Below are 22012 nucleotides of genomic sequence, written 5' to 3'. Positions count from 1 at the left end.
TATTCAATAATATACACGTAGCAATGATACTAACAAATGCAACATTGCAGTATTTTGTTGTTTTAGTAGCTATTCAATAATACATGTAGCAATGATACTGACAAATGCAACATTGCAGTATTTTGTTGTTTTAGTAGCTATTCAATAGTATACACGTAGCAATGATACTGACAAATGCAACATTTTAGCATTTTGTTGTTTTAGTCTAGCTATTCAATAATATACACGTAGCAATGATACTGACAACTGCAACATTGCAGTATTTTGTTGCTTTAGTAGCTATTCATATAATTAGCAATGATTCTGATGAATGTTATGTAGTTTTATGAAAAAGTTTCATTGCTACCTAGATATCTATTAATGTTACTGTCAAATGATACATTGTACATTGTAGTATAATGAAGATGTTGCATTGCTACCTAGATATATATTAATGTCACTAACAAATGATACATTGTAGTGTAGTGTTGTGAATATATATTGATATTAATGTTACTGACAATGATACATTGTGTTGTGAAAATGTTGCATTGCTACCTAGATATATATAAATGTTACTAACAAATGATACATTTTAGTGTAGTGTTTTACTGAAAATGTTGCATTGCTATTTAGATATATATAATAATACATTATAGTGTTGTGAAAATGTTGTGTTACTACCTAGATATATATTAATGTTACTGACAAATGATACATTGTAATGATTGTAGTGTTGTGAAAATGTTTCATTGCTGCCTAGATATCTATTAATGTTACTGACAAATGATACATTGTAGCATTTTGAAATGTTTCTTTAGTGCCTCTATAGTTGTATAACTTGTATTGCTGATATTGTAACATTGTAAAATTGTTGCCCTAGTACACAAGGTATGTGTCATTGATTTGCACAAGTTTTACTGTTCAAGTTAACCAATTTTGTATCAGTACCCAAAGTATGTGGCAATTTCACTTTAAGTATTGAAACATCACATTGTATCATTGTGTAAGTAGTACCTGTTTCGCAATTGTTCACCAGTATGTAGCACGTTTGTTTACAGAATGCAACATTGTAGAAATGTACAAATGTTACACCCCAGAGTGATAATTATCTGTCCCCTTCACAGCCCTGAATCCAAATCTCGCGGCTTTTCTGTCATCATTGATGTGAGAGCTCCAACTTGGAGAGCCAACAAGAGCCTGGTCAAAGTGCTACAGGTTAGACTTCTTTTTCATTTCTTCTTCCGATATTCTTAGCAAGACGCTAGGGGGCCCTTAAGAATCTTCTCTTGTCAATACTGTCAAAGCTGTCCAATAAGACGACTCAGGGGACCGATAAAATTACAAATTGTACAAACCTGTGCAGGACAGGTGTAGTTGTCTCTGCATCCCTCGTCGTCAGGCAGACTGATGACTGTAGGTGTAAGTGAGCCTGACCACCCCCGTAGCCTCCATTTGGTAGCTCCCAAAGTTGAAAGGTCACCCTCTAGTCTCCCACAATTCCTTGCGGTCCACACTGCGCATGCGCACCAGTCTACTTAGCAGAAATCCCTGGCCGAAGTCGCATCGGGAGGGACCTCACAGGAACAAGTAGATTCCGCCTCTCTCAGGGTGGGAGTCTGCCTGACGACGAGGGATGCAGAGACAACTACACCTGTCCTGCACAGGTTTGTACAATTTGTAATTGTCTTCTGCATCCTCTCGATCGTCAGTCAGACTGATGACTGTAGGTGACTTAGCAGCCTGAGGCCAGGACACTCTGACCAAAACTGCAAGTTCTCACTGGCTTCCTGTAAAACTTCTCAAAAGTCGACGATGACGACCAGTTAGCTGTCCTCATAATGTCACTGGCTGAGACACCTCTCCGTGCTGCTGCAGATACTGACGCACTCCTCGTTGAATGGCCTGTGAACTTGGCCGTATCAATACCCGCTTCTTGCAGCACTAACTTCAACCATCTTGCAACCGTTGACGACGTAACGGCCTGGTGCGGCTCCACCAAGGCCCTAAACAAAAAACTGTCGCACAAACGGAAAGTCCTTGTCCTAGCAATGTACTTCTTCAAATAATGAACAGGGCATAACTTCTTGTCCTGAGGAAAACTCGGTAAGACCACCTCATGTGTGGCCTTACCTGGACGAGAGGATTTAGACAATCTACAAACAACAAAACAAACTCCTCCTGGAATCTTCTTCTTTGTCCTGACCTCCAATAAAGAAATAGTCTGTTCTCTTCTCGCCGAAACTAAAGCTATCAACATAGTAAGTTTCAAAGTCAAAAGTTTAAGTGACAAAGACTCCGCTGGTGACCAGCGGCGTAAAAGTTTAAGAACTTTACTCACGTCCCAGGTGAACGAATACTTCGGAAGTGCTGGACGCAACTCGAATACTCCCTTCAAGAAGCGCTTCACCAGAGGATGCTGTCCTAACGGCTGGCCCTCTACCGGGAGATGCGTAGTAGAGATGGCGGACCTGTACACGTTTAAGGTCCTGTACTGTAGACCCTTCTCATAAAGGGACAGCAGGAACTCCAGTACTTCCCTCAGAGGCGCTGAAACGGGATCAAAGTGCCCTCTAGCACACCAGCCACACCACTTGTTCCAGGCCGCAGCATACTGTCTCTGTGTTCCGGACCTCCATGAGGCCAAGAGTATGTTGCTAACTCCTGACGAAAGACCATACATGCCGTGTTGTCTCCGCAAACAGGCCAAGCGGCTAGTAGCAGCTTCTTCCCCTCTGGATGAGGTCTGTGTGACTCTGGCTGTGTGAGTAGATGTTCGTGGCGGGGTAGTAGAACTGGTTCTCCTACCAACATCTCTAGCAGGACTGGGTACCAAATCGCTGTATCCCAGACTGGAGCGATCAACAACACTTGAGCTCTGTCCTGCTGCACCTTCCGTAGTGTGCGAGCTATCAGAATGAAGGGCGGGAAGGCATAAGCCATCCCCCACTCGTTCCACCTCAAGGTGAAGGCGTCGGTCCCGATTGCCTCCGGCTCTGGGTGCCAGGACACAAACTGCGGTAGCTGGTGGTTGGTTCGGGACGCGAACAGATCCACCCCCTTCGAGAGTAGTGGAAAAGTCGCTTGAAGACTCAGGAACGTATGCCGATCTAGAGTCCATTCTGTGGCCACAGAGAAATGCCGGGAGCTGAAGTCTGCCCGCACGTTGTCTCTCCCTGGGATGTGTTCTGCTGAAATGGACAGATTCCTGTCCGTGCACCACTCCCACAGGTCCAAGGTTACGCTCAGCAGTTCTAGCGACCTCGTGCCTCCTAGGTGGTTGAGATAAGCCACCACTGTTGAGTTGTCGGAGCGAACTCTGATGTGCCCGCTCTGTAACTCCCTGCAGAAACCTCTGACTGCGAGGGAGGCAGCTTGCAGCTCCAACACGTTGATGTGTGCTGTTCTCTCCTCTGCTGACCAGCGGCCTCCCGTGTGGACGCCGTTGCAGAATCCGCCCCATCCGATCTTGGATGCATCTGTCTCCACGACCATGTCTGCTGTGGGCAAAAGGATTGGGCGACTGTTGTGGTTGGATAGCTGATCCCTCCACCATCTTAGGTCTGCTCGAGCTGCCTCTGTCAGCGGCACTAGAAACTCCCAGTTCCCTCTCGTCACTCTGAGAACTGTGATGAGCAGACGCTGAAGACTTCTGAAGTGCAGTGGTGCGTGCCAGACTGCCCCTGTCGTGGCTTGCATCTTCCCTATCAAGCTCGCCAACTCTCTTGCTGTGATGAGACTGTCTGTGGAAAGTGTAGCAACTGCTAGCTGCTGCAACTCCTGCACCTTGCCGTCGGGTAGAAAGGCTATCATCCGCAGAGAGTCTATTCCTGAACCCAGAAAAGTAATGCGCTGTGTTGGCTCCAAGATCGACTTCTCTCTGTTTGGGACGAAGCCCAGGCTGGAAAGTAACTGTAGAACTGCCATCAGCGCCTCTCGACAGCCCTCTCTTGTACGTCCGAAGACCAGCACATCGTCTAGGTAGACAATCAACCTGTAGCCTTGTCTTCTCAGCAGGGCGATGGGCACCTTCAGTACCTTGGTAAAGACCCTTGGTGCGGTTGCGACGCCGAACGGGACGCACTGGAACTGGTAAAATCGCCCCTGCCACTGGAACGTCAAGAACCTGCGACTGTTCACATCTACCGGTATGGTAAAGTAGGCATCCTTGAGATCCACCTTTCCCATGAAGTCGCCTGGCTGTAGGAGATGCTTCAGCACACCTAAACCCTCCATCTTGAACCGCCGAACTTGCAGATATCTGTTGAGAGGTTTGAGGTTGATCACGGGTCTTAGACCCCCCGTCTTCTTGGGTACTGTAAACAAAGTCGAGACAAACTGCGTGCTGTGATAAGGCACTTCCCTTATCGCTCCCTTGGAAAGTAACACTCCTACTTCTTCGTTGAGGACCTCCACTTGCTGGGGACCTCTTGCTCGACAAGATGGAAGTCGGCGTTGAATCGGCGGCGTTGTCGCAAACTCCAACTTGTACCCTCTGACGCACTGTAGAACCCACGGATCCGAGGTGAGCTGCTGCCACTTCTGAAGAAAGTGAACTAGTCTGCCTCCGTGCAGCATCTGAGAGGTGCCGGGTACACGTTGAAGGTCGGTCGAACACCGAGCCGCTTCTGTTGTCAAAGATGAGACTGCTACTTGTCCTGCTTCCCTCCTTCCCCCTGCTTCTGAAAAGACTGGGAAGGGCCTCTGTTGTAGTACTGTCGAGTACGGCCACCTCGACTGTAGTTTGGCCTCGGCAAGTAGTTGTAGCGGTTGCTTCTGTAGCCTCCGCCTGAAGGTCTGTAGCCTCTGCCTGAAGGTCTGTAGCCGCCGCCGCGACGACCTCCACGTCCTGAGTTGGAAGACTTGTTCTTCTCCGTCTGCGTCATCATCCCGGACAGGACCTTACTCTCTGACGACAGGTCTTTCGCCTTCGTCCCCAGGTCCGGCGAGAAGAGGAAGTTGGGATCTTCTGACGGCGTCTTGAAGAGCTCCCGGAACGTCTTCTGGGAAGACTCAGCAATAAAGAACGACGTGTAAATGCCAGCTGGGTATGGACCGAGCCTAACAGACGAAGGGCTGTCCCTGCACAGTCATTCATGTCTAGCTGCAACTCTTCAAACGACTCACTACTGCATCTCTTAATCAACTGCCATAGGTTGATCAGCGGCGTAGCAACTTGCATCAAATTAGAATGGATCGACTTGAGCGACTTATCGTGCAAAACGATCAGCTCACCCTGTTTCTTGTCGTTGTCGATCACCGCCCTGGAAACGTTGTCGTTGAAAGACGGCGTCACCATCGTTGATGGCACGTTGTCCGGCAAGTCGTACTTCTTCTGCCACGCTTCTAAGTCGGCGCCCCGACACTGTCTGTCGTGCTTGAAGTACGCCTCCGTCTCCTCCGCGACGATGCCGTCGGCGACCCAGCGATGTCTCTCCACCGTGTCCGTCGGGTCGAACGGCTTCCACACAGTCTCCCCGTCTTCGGAACCGCCGCTGACGCTCTCTTCCTCCGTCTCGTCACGGCACGGGGACCGCTGTCGACCTCGGTCGCATCGCCGCCGCTTCTCCGGGACGTCCGCCTCCGGAGACGAAGTGTGGCGCTTCCTGGATGCCGACTGGTCGAACTGAGACATCACCATCTCTTGAAAGGTGTCCAGCTTATCTGAAAGCAAAAAGAAACCCTGCTCTAGAGCAGAAATACGTACGTCACCGCTGGGCGTCACTGGAACTGGTGAGCGCTGTACGTTGTTGTTCTTCTCGCTCTCGCTGACTTCTCCATCTTGTTGAGAGCCATCGGCGCCATCGGCGCCTCCGCCTCGCTTGTTGCCATCCTTCCGCCGAGTGTCCCTCTTCTCGGGGTCGGAAGACACCTCGCCTTCTTCTCGAAGTGCTGCACTGGGACTTCGGCGCCTGTCCGCCCCGGAAGGGGTGGGGACGGCGCTCAGCACTGGCATCGAAGGCGTTGAACTGTCATGGCGCCCATCCCTGCGCACATGGCGTCTCTTCGGGCTTGTCTCTTCTTGCCCGCGGCCGTCCCCGCCGCTGAGCCGCCGCTCTGCACTTCTACGTCCGCCCTTGGGACGTCGACTGGCCGTTGAAGTCTTCGAGGAACCTCGTTCGCGGGGCTTAACGCGCTCCTTGTCGCGTTTAGAGCCCATAACGGAGCTGGAAAACTCCGAGGGTGTTGACAGAACGCTCAAATTTTTTAGACTGGTGCGCATGCGCAGTGTGGACCGCAAGGAATTGTGGGAGACTAGAGGGTGACCTTTCAACTTTGGGAGCTACCAAATGGAGGCTACGGGGGTGGTCAGGCTCACTTACACCTACAGTCATCAGTCTGACTGACGATCGAGAGGATGCAGAAGACAATCTGGTGTATGGTCACTATAGACAGGATTCTTAATGCATGTGACAACGGGAAAAATTACATAAGGGACCACCAAAAGTGGTCACACTGGCCAGGTGGTTGTTATGTACAGGTGGTTACTTGTAAGGTTTGACTAGGAGGTCCTTATAATCATGTACTTGACAGAAACTTGCACAGTGCATTTTATATGAAATTTGAGCTCTGTATTAATAAGTTGATTTTTTTTGTACTTCTTCTCAGCAAACTCTGGGACGTCAGCTGGCCCAGGTCATCATTGTGAAACCCGACACCTTCTGGGACAAGCAGAAGACCAGCTTCCGTTACCGTAACGATAAGGCAGAGGGCGGATACGAGGTTTGTTCAATCTGGTCTTGTTCCTTTATTACTCCGAGTGTAAAATGTGTCCAGTAAAAAAAATTATTGGCCCCAATAAACTCCTTTTTATGGATCCCACCTGATATAAAGAATATTTGAGATTTGGATGAAAGCTTGTTTATTACTGATAGGGTTAGTAAGGAAAATAAGGGCATTTGAAGAACATTGGTTGAAACTGTGCTCTTCCTTGCCCTGAGTACTGTGGTCAGGCACTGACAGTGCGAGAGTGCCTCTTACCAAATGAAAATCGGAAAAGTTCAGTTATAAATTCCATGAATATTGTTTCCTGGGTAGATTCTCACACTCACACTACACAGTCTAAAATATTTTTATAATGCTAATCAATTTTTTCATTTCTCCCCCTTAGACTATAATGGTAACAGCCTCCAAGATATTCCAGTATGTGGACCAGGATCAGCTCACTAAGGACCTGGGGGGGACACTGCCATACGACCACGATGACTGGGTGCAAAAAAGACTGGTGAGTACAGTGTGTTGCTTCTTTATCACTAATGTTTGTCAAGGAATGTCCAAAATTAGATTGGGCTACATCTTCCTTTAAACATTAGTTAGTGTAATTTAATTCCACACCTTTCTGTGTATAAGGGCTGTGCCTATCTTCATCTCTATAGCCCTTTGGCCCAATAGGCCACTACAGCCGGGGACTAGTGCATTGGTAGTGGGGTCTGAGGGCAAGTCTGTCCCATGGTATACACAGTTTTAGACAGTGAATGTACAATGTAGTCAGAATTGTGTTTTTCTCTCAGTCCTCTGTTTTCATTTTGGTCTGTTGCTAGACTTTTTCTTTAAAATGTCTGAGATTCAAAGAAATGAATTGAGTGGCCTTATCTGAATGTTTCCAGGACATGGAGAAGTTTGCTCGCGACTCTGTCGAGATGTGCCAGCAGCTGGACCACCTGGAGCACGCGGTTAACACCCAGCTGCTCTCCGACACCATCGCCATCGGAGACAAGTTCATCTTCCAGTACAACCACTTCCGCAGAAAGGCTCGCACCGTCGCCGTGGAAACCATCAATTTTGGTGAGAAACTGTTGCATTCTTATAGGGACTGAAATTGGCTTGTTAAGAGTGCATTCTGGTAGAAGTCATGAATTAGCTGTGACATATAAATAGGAAAGAAATCCATACAAATACTTCCGCAGGAAGGCTCGCACCATCGCCGTGGAAACCATCAATTTTGGTGCGAAGCTGTTGCATTCTTATAGGGACTGAAACTGGCTTGTTAAGAGTGCATTCTGGTAGAAGTCATAAATTACTAGTAGCTGTGACTTATAGATATGAAAGAAATCCATACAAATAGCAGGAAGGCACGCACCATTGCTGTGGAAACCATCAGTTTTGGTGAGGAACTGTTGGCTAGTGCATTCTTGAAGAAACTGTGTGGAAATTGTGCTAATTTTATTGTCTTTCAAGACTTATGAATGCCCACTACTACTACTAGAATTAAGAGCACATTCTGGTAGAAGTAAAAAAATTAGACAGAAATCCTTTAATATGTATTTGTTTGTTTATTTGGATGGTTGAATGTGTTATTGGTCCAGAGTTTGAATCTTGGTTGGTCAGCTTTTTTCCACTCTTACCTTCAGCATTTATGTTAGATTTCAAAACACCTTGTGGGTACAGAACAAGATCTCTAAAACAACTTAAAAGTGACACATTTTTGTCCTTTTGTTCCTCCCAGGAAAAGAGCTACTTGGAGACCTACAAAAGTTCATTGAGTCTGGATTCGCGTCGGACTACAGCAAGCACACGGAGGACACCGTGGTAGCCATAGCAACGGTGAAGAAGCAGCTGTCAGCGGTGGAGGGTCGGGAAAACAAACTGCTGGACCTGCTGGAGGAACAGATCCGGGAGGAGGTGTACGGGATGCAGCTGTCATCTCTGGAGAAGGGAGCAAAGCAGGTACGTGTGTGCGTGTGTGTGTGTGTGCGTGTGTGTGTGTGTGTGTTTGTGTGTGCTTGTGGATGTTTGTGTGTAAGGGAGGAGGTGTAAGGGATGCAGCTGTCTTCTCTGGAGAAGGGAGCAAAGCAGGTACGTGTGTGTGTGTAAACATGCGACATGAGTTTGTGCATTATGAAAACTTTCCATAACAGTATGTATGTGATAAAGTCTCATTGCCTCATTGCAAAACATGCATTTACAGGGACTGTCAGGCTCAAAATTACATGTATGTCTCAAGTTTTTCATAGTTGGACTGTAAGAGTGACTGCTAAAAGGCAGGAGTCTAAAAAAATTAGTCAATGTTAGGTTAGATTAAATATGGCTCTATGTTTCCCCAGATTGTAGAGTAGATCTTGGGTTCAGGACAACAGATGCTGTAAAACTCAGTTCTGGGTAAACCATTGCATTGGAAAGACCCTGCCGTGTTTTTATGCTAAATGCTCACTGCATGTGTTATTAGGTTGAGTGTTTGTCTGTTGTGTGTAAGATTTTTGCTGTATGTTTGACCAGGTTGTGGAGTGGATCCTGGGTACAGGACAGCAGATGCTGGGCTCCAACCATCGCATCGGACAGAACCTGACGTCAGCCGAGTCCTACAGGAAGGAACACGAACAGATCCAGCTCAGGTGCAGTGTGAGTATTCAGGGCGATTATCTCTGATTACAAAAAAAACTTATTGAATCGAGTTGAAGCTCCAAAATTCTGCTTTCATTTCACTGTGTTTTTTTACGCAGTACTCCCATTCAAAACACCAAAGAATTTAAAACTGACTGGACTGAAGTTACAAAATTTAAATGTTTTCTCTCAGGATGTTTTTGCAAAAGTACTCTGATTTGAAACAGCCCAAGAACTTATTAACAGATCGCACAAATTACAAAATGTTACTGTCTTATTCTAGTATGGTTTTCCTTTGTACAACTATATGATGCACCCAAGAATTTTTTGCCCTCTACTCAGATGTAAAATACCCAGGAATGCAGAGGTGATGGGATTGAATCTCTAAAGTTTGTCTGTTTTTTCCCAGGATATTTTTGCGAAGTACTCAGAGCTGACCCATAAGGCAGAGCTGCTACTTCAGGAGGGTTACGGAGTCACAGACGACATCAAGATGTTTCAAGATGTGTTTACGTAGCGCTCCTATTTGAAACAGCACTTACTGAAGTTCTGAAACCTGTTTTTTTTTGCAGGATATTTTTGCGAAGTACTCAGAGCTGACCCACAAGGCAGAGCTGCTACTTCAGGAGGGTTATGGAGTCACAGACGACATCAAAGCCCAGCGGGACTACATGGACACCGTCTGCCGCAACTTCGCCTCGCGCATGGAGAGGAGACGCAACCTGCTCGTGTCGTCTGTCAAGTTCCTCAGAGTTGCACAGGGGGTGAGTTTTCATAATCCAGGAAAATGGGGAAGAAATATCGTAAATGTGGAAGGCAGTATAATGGAGATGAGGTAGCTGTTAATAGGTATAAATGCATCTTGTTTGGCATTCTTGTCAATAAATCAGGACATGAACTTTGAAATCAGTGTCTCTGTCTAGACTTGTCAATCTCCTTTTCTATCTAAGAAGACCATGTGTCTAAGATGACCAGATTCTATCGGTTCCCTGGGTGGTCTTAGACCAGTTTGCTTGATGGCTTCCCTGCAGAATAGTCTGGCACCTGTTAAAGAGAAATGATTGTGGCACTTGAATATTAAAGGACAGGCTACAGTTCTGAATCATCATCCATGATGCTTCTCTCACAATTGCAGGATCACAACATGAGATATCATTGTAAAGTGAAAGAATCAGAAGTTAATGATACAATTCGTAGTAACTGAGATATGATTGACCAAAGTCAAGTTTCCAAATCTTTTGTGTCAAGTATATATATATATTGAAAGTCAATTCACATGACTTGATTTCCTGAATAACATTCCAGACCTATACTTTTTCTATCTCTCCAGTTGTCCCGTGCCTTAGACAGCCTGCTAGAACAGGTTCTGAGTGACACGATACCTGAAGATGTACAGGCTGCGGAGAGAGCCATCGGCAGGATACAGGAGTTTGGGGAGAACGTGGGTAAGTACCGAGGATACACATAACTTTCTCTTCCCTTCCTGCTTGTTACAGGGCTGGTGTTGTGTTTGAGGCAATAACTTACTGCTCTTTCCATCAAAAAAGTCTATATTAGTACTTTACAGGCTAATGCTCTACATGTAGTTCTGTCTGTTGTTGGTTTCGAAACCGAGGATACACATCATGTTCTCTTCTCTTCTCTTTGCTTTTCATAAGTATTGTATTTGATGCCACACTGATTTAAGGGTGGATTGGGACTCTAAGTCCTAACTTGTGACTTCAGTATTGCTGAATGCTATGCAGTTGCACAAAAGTCCCTTTACTGATGGTCTGGATTTTACTCCCATGCAGTATAGAATGGAAGTTGCCTATTTTCCTGTCCAATTCAATCCTGCAAGAAATCGTTGTTTTTGCTTGTTATGTTTTCTGAATATAGACTTGAGTTCACATCTATTGGATATAGAATGCTTCATGTCAAATGCAGGAAACTTTTTCTGATAATAAGATTCTACGGAAATTTCCTGTTTCCCAGAGAGAGAGTTTAAGGAAGCGATGAAGGAAGGACAGGTGCTTATGGACCTCCTTAGCGGTCTGGTGAAAGACGCCTTCGGGAAAGACGTTACTCCAGACCACACGCGAGACTTCCAACACACGAAGAACAAACTGGAGGATCTCGAGAGAAGAAAACTCAGGTAAGACATTCAGACGTCTTAAGAAAAACTACACAGTCTTGAAAGAACTCAGGCTAGACATCTTCTCTCAAGAAGTTTACTTCCTTCGTATTAGCTGACAATGTGACAAACTCAAGTCTTCTTACTTTATCAGTCTCTGTGAAGAACCCATATCAGATGACATGGTTTTAATACAACAGTAGTGAATTCTTATAGCAGGAAGAATCAAATTTTAAAGTGTTGTCTATGAGCAACTACTGTATACAACTACTGAATGCTAATTGCAAAAAGCAACTATTATACGTTATAGCAGCAAAGCAACCATGAATGAAAGAAGGTTTGATTTTCTTTCTTGCCCTTCAGGTGTGATGAGCTAGGCGATGTGCGGAAACTTCGGCTGCAGCAGATTTTGCAGCTGCGCACCTGTGAGAGGGACGCTGATCAGGTGGGGACAGTTTTGCCTGCTACACCTGAACCTTAGTAGATTGTACAGAATTGGGGGGTTGATAACACTGCATGCTATAAGCCATCAGTGGTAGCCTGTTTCCCATGTATAGATTATCTCGCCTGGATGCCAGCCGTTTTAGCTTTAGTACACTCTCTCTGTCTCTCCCTGTCAAAACAACTGGACCTTGCTTTTTTCCATCTGAATTTGAATATTGTTCAGAAACTCAATGGACGTGCTGATTGGCCAAACGTGAGTGCTTGAACCATTATAGTGTTATGGGGTCATCCAATCAGAAGAGGCCACACCCAGCATGCGATGGTTGAAACGTTCTAAAGCTAAAACGGCTGGTATCCAGGCTATACAAGTAGATTCATAACCCTCTCAAAAGTTATAGATATATCAAATTGATGTTTATGCCAACCCAGGCTATCCAGTGGATAGAGGAGCTGTGTGGTGTGATGGTGATGGTGATGGTGATGATGCTAATGGTGATGATGATGATGGTGATGATGATGATGGTGATGATGATAATGATGATTTTCACGATGATGATGATGATGTTTTGATGATGTTGTTTCACCTGTCAAGGCTATCCAGTGGATAGAGGAGCTGTGTGTTGTGATGGTGATGATGATGATGACGATTTTCACGATGATGATGATGTTGTTTTGATGATGTTGTTTCACCTGTCCAGGCTATCCAGTGGATAGAGGAGCTGTGTGTTGTGATGGTGATGATGATGATTTTCACGATGATGATGATATGCCAATATCAGCAAATTCATATCCTGAACAGAAGTTTAATCTTATCCCCTAAAACCCAGGCTATCCAGTGGACAGAGGAGCCATGTGGGGTGATGATGATTATGTTGATGGTGATGGTAATGATGATGATGATGTTTATGTTTATCCCCTAAAACCCAGGCTATCCAGTGGATAGAGGAGCTGTGTGTAGTGATGGTGAGGACACACACTGACGTGGGGAAGTCAGCAGGCGAAGCCGGGAGACTCAAGGAGGAACATGACAAGTTCCAGTCCACTGCTAAGGTATAGAATATAGTCATATTTATATCTTTATCTATCATGAAGTGAGACTCAAAATACTGTAAATGCACTTGAGTTCACAATGGTTTAGTGTTTTTGCAGTAACCTCTTCACCACGAACTTAAAACCACCAGAAAAATGCTTGTTCTGTCTTCCGCCCACATACCACCTTGTTTCGACCATGACTTAGAAAACACTGCGAACACTCTCATTTTCTCCCATTTTGTATCACCCTTTTCCTCTTCCTGTGGACACAACCCACCTTCACAAACACACAAACACCAAGTGACTACAAAACCTCCATTTCATGGAGCTGAAAAGAATTTCAAGCCCTGTTTATTTATTTTTATTTATGAATCTTTATGATGGTGCCTGTGAAATACTCTACTAGAGCTGGACAACAATTTGTCCTCAGCAGGTCTCGTCCATTTTACTGAACAATAAGTAACTAATGATTTTTTTACCCACAGAGCACGTATGACTATGGTAAGCAGCTGCTGCAGGCTGCCCTGGTGCTGCGCCGCTCCTGCCACTACAACTGCCAGCCCAACCACCTCAAGGCGGTCAAGCTGGAGAAGGCATGGAACAAGTTCTCCAAGGTACACATCTCTGTCATTGTGTATACATGTACCTCTAGATACATTCAAACTACTTTAAACAACAAAGTTTGTGCCACTACAACTGCCAGCCCAACCACCTCAAGGCCGTCAAGCTGGAGAAGGCTTGGAACAAGTTCTCTAAGGTATGGGGAGCAGATAAATCTCTGTTGTCATTGTGTATACATGTAGCTCTAGATACATTTAAACTACTTTGCACAACAAAGTTTGTTTCACTACAACTGCCAATAAACCCAACTACCTCAAGGCAGTCAAGCTGGAGAAGGCCTGGAACAAGTTCTCCAAGGTACGGGGAACAGATAAATCTCTGGTTTCCTCATTTTCCTGTGCTTAAGTTAAATCTTTGTTGTAGGAATTATGTGTGAGTTTAAGTCGATGTTTCTTTATTTTGGACCCGTACCTAAGTGTCAAAATCGAGAAGGCATTGAACAAGTTCTCTAAGGTATGGGGAGCAGACAAATCTGTGGTTTCCTGAGTCTTTTTCTGGTGTTAAATTCTCATCTTTGTGGTAGGAATAACACATTTTTAGTAACAGAAATGGGAGGAATTTTTGTTATCTGATGTGTATGGAATGAAAGGTGCTACTCTGTAGTAGGGAGTTGCTGTGAATGGAATGAAAGCATTAACATCCCTAGGACATTTTGCCTGCAGTACCAACTCTGGACAATAGGGAGAGCTGTTGCACCATTGTCTCTGAAAAAAGAAGCCAAAAAATCACACCATGAAGACACAGTGTTGATATGTTTTCATTTCTGTATGGGAAGTTATACATGTTTTGTATCCGTTTGTATGTTTCTAAATGCAATATTTTTTTAAGAACTTGTTATAGATATTTGTTTTTTCACGGTTTCTTGCAGTGCTTGGACGAGCGAGCCTCAAGACTGTTCATCACTCATGACTTCCACAAGAAAGCAGACACAGTAAGTCTCCTCAATATGTTTTCTATCTCATCCTGTTGATTTTTCTTAGAATGTTAAATCTTGTGAACAACTTGTATAAATCTATTTTGTGGTGTCAATAGTATAGGTTAGACATCCAGGTAATAAGATACGCCAAAAATAGTTTCTCAAGCAACTGGATGAAATTTTGAAACAGTCAGTCAATCATCTACTGTCTTTCCTCAGGGATGAACTGGAGAACCAGGTTTGATACAAAAAATCTTAATTGTATACTATGAAAATTGCAATTATATTTCTTATGCGTAACATGATCCACAGCTGCCATGTTACCTGTTTTATACCTGTACTGTTTTTGTCCCGTCAGCTGCTGCTGGACATGCGTAACCTGATCCACAGCATGCAGCTTGGCGCGGCGGCGGACTCGCTGCAGGAGAGCGCTGCGAGGATGATGGTGCGGAGGAGGGAGGAGACGGAGGACGAGTACGAGGAGACGATGAGGATGGGGAACTCTCTCATGGTGCGGCTCGCCATGCCCATCATGGACCAGACTAGGTTGGTTGATTATTGTTTTCTGTTTTGTTACCTTGTCTTGAATCTTTAATCTTGAAGGGATATCTAGCAATGTCAACACGGAGAACAATGGGTTCTTCTTCTCCACTTTTCTTCTGTCAGTTAGCAAATTTCTGTTGTGGTGATGTTGCTGAGCCCAGCATCCGTTTTCAAGTTGTTGATGAAGGTTGTGCGTTGTTTCTTTGTTTACACAGTAAATCTTTAGTTTTATCTTCACAGTTTCCGTGGTGACCTCTCCACTGTGAAGTTATGACCCCCCAAATCCTGATAGTACTACAATCAATCAATGAATAGTACTACGGAACTGTTTAACTTAAGACACCATAAAACCTCCTTTCTCCTCCGACGAAGAATTCAAGTCCTGCAAAAATAAATGAATACGGTTACTGTTAGTAGATTTTCTTTCAGGCCCTTTGTATCAATGTGTTTTCTACCATTAGAGACGAGCTCTCATCCTCATACATTCATGTATACAATTGGAATATAACTTACTCTTTAAAAAAAGAATAACGAAGATGGCATATATTGTTATTATTCACTTAGTCTGTTGTTTATTATTATTTGCCAGTCAACACAAGGTTGTGGAAGACATGTGAGAAGTCATGGCTTTGATACAGCGGAAATAGATGAGGTGTATTGTTGTTTACTGTTGTTGTTTGTTGTATACCAGTCAACACAAGGTTGCAGAGGACACGCGGGAAGCCATTGACCTTGTGCAGAAGAAGCAGAAGCAGCTCGACGTGCGGAAGAAGGAGGTGGAAGACGTCTGGAAAGAGCACCGCAAGAGACTCGAGGCGCCGCTCAAGATCCGCCAGCTGCACAGGGAGATGAAACAGGTGAGCTTCCAGGACACCAGAAGGTGATAATTATCAGCAAAGATGCGATAATTATCAGCAAAGATTTGATAATTATCAGCAAAGATTTGATAATTATCCGCAGAGATGTGATAATTATCAGAAAAGATTTGATAATCATCAATAAAGATGTGATAATTATCAGCAAAGATGTGATAATTATAGGTGGTGATAATTATTGCTGGCAATGATAATGATTATGACAAGATGACAGATACTCAAGCAACTTGATAGATTATAAACAGTTGGTTGAGTAACTGTTACGATATCTTGCATATCTTATTAAGACAATAATTTTGCCTTGTTCAAGTTACAGTTTGTTACTTTGATTGCTTCCCTATAGATTAATCTGGTTAATAGAGAAATGATGTAACGTTACCTGAATAACAACAAGTCGTTAACAAGTTATCATTTTCAACTAGGACAAGATGGGGATAAGAGTTTTTAGCCTGTTCATAACTCGTGGTTGATGACGATGATGATTAAATGACAATGATTTTTTAGTGGCCATTGTTTTTCGTTATGTCTAGTCTTTAAGACTTATGTAGGATTGGTTAGGAGTACGGTTATCAACTACTGATGATGACTGGTTCCTACCCTCAGCTGGCTACCTCTGTTAGATGTTAATTTCTTTAAGTAAGTTGTTGACTGCTATTTATTACTAGACTTAGTTAAGCTATGCTGACAATAACTTCTTGTTTGCCTAATGGTAGACTGACAAGAATCTGTCACGCTTTGCTTGCTAATATATTAAAGTTGGAGTTAGCATCAGACTTTTCTCAGCACTACATACACATGTACATACACATAGACCATAGATGAAATAATATCATGTCAGGTAGAATTCACCTTGGCACAAGACATCTCAAGGTTTTCCCCCATCTAAGTCTGCAACCATTGGCAGCCAATATGTGTAACTGCATGTCTTAGAAAGTTGAAGACAGACACAAGTGTTTGTCTTGGTTCGCAGCCAGGAGTCTTGAAGAATCTTGCCTTAGAGTCGCCTCATTAAGGGGTAAACAGGTCGGAAGAATGTGCCAAATTTAGTCTCATGACGGGTAGATATGCCCCAACTCAGTCATCTGACTTCTTTACTTGCCAAATTTTATGTACTACTCCAAAATGTTTTTGGCTATATTTGCATGGATTCTGTGTTGGAAGTAGCAGAGTTGATCTTGCCAGAGACAGTACGTTCTTTTAAAGATGTGTCATTTTTCACCCACCCGTTTTTTTAACAATGGTTCGCGACGTTTTGTGGTGGTTTTTATTTTGTAGAGCATGACTAAGATACACTTACTATGTGTCAGTTTAGTTAGGGGAGGACTTGCTCAGTTCCAGTTGGTTTTTATCAGACTTTTGCAGAATAACAAGTCCTGCAAAGGTGATCATGTGGGATTATTAAGTGCTTCCAGTTTCTGATTAATTTATCCATAGGCATTTTGTGATTTGCTCAGTGTCTTTTTGTGCCAAATTTATGACTTATGCTTTGGTCATGGAGGAATGAAAGATCGTTTCTAATAAATTAGTTTGAGGGTACTTTAAACTGAGATTTGTACTGTAGGCTGCTATAACAAACATTGCCAATACAGAGTTTTCAAAATGCTGCTAGACGCTCTTGACAATGTAGAAGTTTCCCATTGCAAGACATACCTTCAAGATGTTTTTGAGGGACATTATCTTAGTAAGCTACATGTATGTGTATTTGTTGCTAGTTGATAATGTTGTATCGTGCATACATGTACAAAAGGTCGCACTGGTAAATGCTTCCTAAGAACTCTTAAAGGAATCTTCAGCATTTTCTTAATCCGAATTTATAACTTATATCTGCTTGCTGCTTTATTGTGCTTACAAAAATTAACGATCATGACACTATAACTCTACATGATTGCCAAACTTGAATGATTTTGTTGCGTTAGTAGAAATCATTTGTTTGTGTAAATATCAGACTGTATGTCGTGTACAAGCCATAGCTGCTGTGTAATGAAGGCTATAGTAGTGTTATTTGTCTAGGCCATACCAAATGAATTTATTGGTTCTCAAGTTTGATAAAATGTTAAACTGGAAAAAATGAAAACAGGAGAATTAATCGGTAAGTCAGATTCAAGTTTTCCTCCCAGACCTCTGGTTTCATTTTGGCCTTTTGCATGATTTTTACCTTAAGATTGTTTCAAATGAGAACCATGGAAATGATTTAGTATGGCCTTACAGTTTTTATATTGAATCTGTTGCTTTGAATCTGATCTCTATATATCCCACTGTTCCCCATTGCCCTGAAATCCTTAACTAAACTGATCATTCCTCGCTTAGATCCATCCTGGCTAATGTTTGATACAGGCTTTTATATTGCTGAAAATTCCAAGTCAAAAAAGTTCCCACAAAACTTTTTGGGACAAGACAAAAAAATTGTTATCTTTGATTTCGATCGTTTTTCTGGATTTTGGGGTACTTATGGTTCAGTTGGGGCTGATTTGTTTGCTTTATTTTATTTTGTTGCCTTTTTTGTTGCTTTGTTGCATTTTTAAATTAAAGAGAAAAAAATCAAACTGTAACGTATGAAATTTGTTGTGCTTCATCTTTGTGGAAATAAAGTTTTCTTTTGTCTGATTTGAAGCTTGTTTCTGTTTGTTTATTTTCTGTGTATGTCTTGTCTGTTTTAAGTGGGAAAAATCAAAATTATAACGAATGCCTGCATTGAAGCATTTGCCTTCTGTTTCCTTATGATAAAATCCCTTTTCCCCCTTCCAGCTACATTTGTACAAACTTTTCCCTCTCCTTTTTCTGAAAAATGACTTGTGCAATGGCCCAAGGGGGGTTGTGTGTTCGCCTTGCACCGGAAGGTAGACGGAGGTTTTCTCCCATATTGTTCTTTTGCTAGATTTTTACCTTTGTCAGATAATAAATTTGTGTAGCCTTCTCTTAAAGAAATCCTATGGTTGCCCCAAAGGACAGAGTAAACTTTATCTAGAAGGCTGACTCAGCAGAAGAGGCAGTACCGGGCTGTCTCCAGGACCTATCCTTCTGTCCCAGGACGGAAATTTGCTTGTTGGGTCGGGAAAAAATCACCCCGTCCGTTCAAAAAATCTGAACTTCTTGACATGAAAATGATGAAAATGTCTTTTCATAAGCTGAAAATGACAGATTTGATAACAAAAACTAAAGTTAAGTATTTGTGCTACATATACTTCAGGTTTGCTATGTTAGTTTAGCGATTACGGGGTCTTTTTATAAATATGAATTGGTGTTGAATTTTTATTTGAGTTGAATGTGTGACAGTTTGTGCAATTTGTTAAAGATAATAGTATAGAGAACGCTAGCGACCCACAAAAACACCCCTCCCTAAGAAATGGTATGGCTACCCTGCGACGTCACAAAATCAAGATGCCGGCCACCACACATGCCAACGGATCCAACAAAGGTTTTGCTACGCAAACCTGTAAAAATTAGCAACATGAGTGGGATGGAAAATCTAAAGCTTGAGACAGCCCTGAAGCAGCGAGTAGTCTGTTTGTTATTAGTCAAAATTCCCTTAGCCCAGAATAGAGCCTCACTAATCCTCATGACTTCTACCTACTCCTCTAGTCCTCCAGCACCTAAAGAACCAAAACACTTGGATTAACATATCTTAATACACTGCAGCTTCCTCAGGCAACTCTTAGTTAAAGCAAGGAGGAAAAGGTTTCAGACTTTTCTGGAACAAAAAGTTGGAAAAGTATTAAACTCAATCAGTTCCTGTTTCTTTTGTTATAAGTAGAACACTGCTGTCATGGTATGCTGAAAGCTACAAAAGTAGGATTGGACAGAAATTGATTGAATATCTATAGAGAATCAATACATTGCATACAGTTTAAATTTAGGAACAAACTTTACGGTAAGAAAAAAGTTTGACAAAGCATTTCTGTCCGGACAAAAAAAAATTAGTGGAAAATATATTAATCTGTACAACATATTTCTGACACCCCTTCGATCAAAGAATGGGCCAGTCCCAACTCCAATATGTTTGTATTAGTTCTGGGTGAGTGCATTGCTGATCAGGGGGAGCGGGTTGTGACTGAGCAAACATGTTTGGGAGCAAGGACCGAAAGTGTCAACACGCTGCGGCATGCACAGGTAAATATTGTGGCACAGGTGAGGCAGCACACCTGTCCTCAGGTACAGCAGGTGTGAAACTAGGGCACACTTAACACCTAAAGGTCATGGACCTACATTCATCATCATCCTTACAATTTGTATACAGGGAATGTATGAATGAATGAACACTTAACACCTAAAGGTCACGGTAATGATATAGAGAGAAAACCAAGAATAAAAGTTAATCTGAGTTGGTCTATTACATAATAACAAATACTGTAATTCGCTTTATCTTCACAGTAGCAAAATTTCACGGTGTAAGGAAAATCAATATTTTCACCGAACTTTAACTTCACAACAGGTTTTTCGCAGTGATGATAAGTTCATGATACAGAGGTGACAGTGAAAACAGTGAACATAAAGTTTTGGTGAAAGAAACAAGAATTACAGTAAACTTTCCCCAGTGAATCAATTCTTTGAATTGGAGAACAGTTTATAAAGGGAATAATTTTTGTAACATAAAATTTTTTGGCTTGCAAGAGTTTTCATTGCTGTTTATGGACAATCTGCTAGAAAGTATTTTGCCTACAAGAAAATGTTAAGGAATGGGTAAACCTCACTCAAGGATATGTTTTTCTTCATCTTAAAAAAGTTACGAACAATAATATGTTTCAAAGTTGCTATTTTCCCAACACAATCCCACCCTCCCCACTGTCAAACATGCACCACCCCCTTCAACACCCAGCCTCCCCTCTAAACCAACAGTGGTCTGTCCCGTTCCCCAGATAGCAGTGTGCTTTGGGCCATGTCCATACTTGGTCAGGGGGAGGGAAGCACCCCAGTACAAACAGATGGGCTCTCATTATCGCCCAGATGTGACATTACCAAACCCTACATCAAAAGGTGTGTACAAGGCCATCAGAAAGGGTTGAGAGAGTAAATATGGCCTCTACAAGTTACATGTAGTTTACTGGTTCACATCAGGCTGATAATAAAAGTGGTTGCAGTCCTACATGTATGATGGTGATGAATAAATGTATGAAACAGAATGGAAAAGACAGCTGTCAAAAAAGTTACGCAGAAGTAGACAATTTTTTATCAAGGACTAAGTTTTCTGAACTTTTCTTTCCAGGTTTATTGCAAAATCGGATAGCTATGATGATAAAGACAACTCCCCCCTTTGTGAAATGAATCTCCCCCTGTACAAGGACAGTTGAAGGTCGTTTGAGGTCATGCTATTGTTCTGCCTGAACTTTTCTTATTTCATTGTCACCCAGGAGAACTTTGATAACAAAGACAGAATACTTGTAGCTGCATATGAGCCAGAAGTTTTAACTTTTATAGAGAAAATGGTTTATAGAGAATTTCTTCATATTTTCAATGAAGTTTGTTTTTGCATGTGTATATGCAACTCAAACTACCCAAGGACTACATACATGTATAATGTCCTTGCAGGCCCTAGCTAGTAGAAATGACTTTTTCAAGTGGGGAAAGCATAAAACAGCAGGGATAGGGTAACCAGGATAAGGACAGGTGTCTTTGATAAATAGTAGAGATGGCCTGTGCTGTCTCTTGAGGCAGACAATTATCATCTTCTTCCTGCTCTCCAGAAAAGGTGAGATAGAAATGACTTTAGCTGGGGTCATGAAAACATCAACACGGAAACCAAAAACTGGGCCATCACAAGACAAACACTCCAAGTGATAAAACACTTCAACCAAAACCTGCCCCCAAAACACTGACAGGTTTTCCACTGGGTGTGCTTTTGCCAGTCTGTTTATCACAGGTCCCTTGGAGCTCTGCACATGGTTTGAATTGTGAATCTCCAGGGGTGGAGTGAGAGAGTCCCTGGATGTACACAAAACTTGTTGAGAGGGTCTGCAGGGGGGTTCCCGATAACACATTACGCAGATTTCAGAAGAACCCCCTTCAAATAACACTAAAATCAAAATCATAAAAGTTAATTATGCAAAATTTGGTCGCCTGGCTACGAATTACTTTTAGTAAACAAGGCAGCTTTCCCTACGAATAACGGGAAATCAAAATTACGATTACAAAAAAGAGCATGCAGACCCTCATGAGTGTTGTGAGTGGGAGACT

At 42.9% G+C, this 22012-nt stretch overlaps 2 protein-coding genes across 2 annotated transcripts in view; one reads left to right on the top strand and one right to left on the bottom strand.

Annotated features, from left to right (window-relative positions):
• LOC136420717 (kalirin-like) overlaps nucleotides 1–22012 on the top strand; it is a 60198-nt gene that overhangs the window by 9057 nt on the left and 29129 nt on the right. Inside the window, exons 6-20 of the mRNA XM_066407806.1 lie at nucleotides 1107–1197; nucleotides 6589–6702; nucleotides 7091–7204; nucleotides 7587–7764; nucleotides 8426–8646; nucleotides 9196–9318; nucleotides 9873–10064; nucleotides 10631–10745; nucleotides 11275–11434; nucleotides 11777–11858; nucleotides 12785–12907; nucleotides 13375–13503; nucleotides 14379–14441; nucleotides 14785–14972; nucleotides 15661–15826. Coding sequence (XP_066263903.1) covers nucleotides 1107–1197; nucleotides 6589–6702; nucleotides 7091–7204; nucleotides 7587–7764; nucleotides 8426–8646; nucleotides 9196–9318; nucleotides 9873–10064; nucleotides 10631–10745; nucleotides 11275–11434; nucleotides 11777–11858; nucleotides 12785–12907; nucleotides 13375–13503; nucleotides 14379–14441; nucleotides 14785–14972; nucleotides 15661–15826 — 2059 coding nt within the window. The remainder of the gene's footprint in view (nucleotides 1–1106; nucleotides 1198–6588; nucleotides 6703–7090; nucleotides 7205–7586; nucleotides 7765–8425; nucleotides 8647–9195; nucleotides 9319–9872; nucleotides 10065–10630; nucleotides 10746–11274; nucleotides 11435–11776; nucleotides 11859–12784; nucleotides 12908–13374; nucleotides 13504–14378; nucleotides 14442–14784; nucleotides 14973–15660; nucleotides 15827–22012) is intronic.
• Nucleotides 4874–6352, bottom strand: LOC136420400 (uncharacterized). Its single transcript, XM_066407292.1, has 2 exons — nucleotides 5215–6352; nucleotides 4874–4982 (listed from the first exon to the last, which is right to left on the bottom strand). Exons 1-2 carry the CDS (start codon nucleotides 6200–6202, stop codon nucleotides 4882–4884), a joined length of 1089 nt encoding a protein of 362 aa, XP_066263389.1. The 5' UTR covers nucleotides 6203–6352; the 3' UTR covers nucleotides 4874–4881.

The sequence above is a fragment of the Branchiostoma lanceolatum genome, chromosome 15, assembly GCF_035083965.1.
Source record: "Branchiostoma lanceolatum isolate klBraLanc5 chromosome 15, klBraLanc5.hap2, whole genome shotgun sequence".
NCBI classification, from domain to species: Eukaryota; Metazoa; Chordata; class Leptocardii; order Amphioxiformes; family Branchiostomatidae; genus Branchiostoma; species Branchiostoma lanceolatum.
Note: the sequence above shows the minus strand (reverse complement) of the source record. Positions and strands in the feature narration are given on the sequence as shown.

Coding starts and splice junctions, on each gene's coding strand:
- LOC136420400 (XM_066407292.1), bottom strand. CDS start 6,202: ATGCGCACCAGTCTAAAAAATTTGAGCGTTCTGTCAACACCCTCGGAG. Junction 4,983..5,214: donor CGACAACGACAAGAAACAGG/GTGAGCTGATCG, acceptor GAGTCTTCCCAG/AAGACGTTCCGGGAGCTCTT.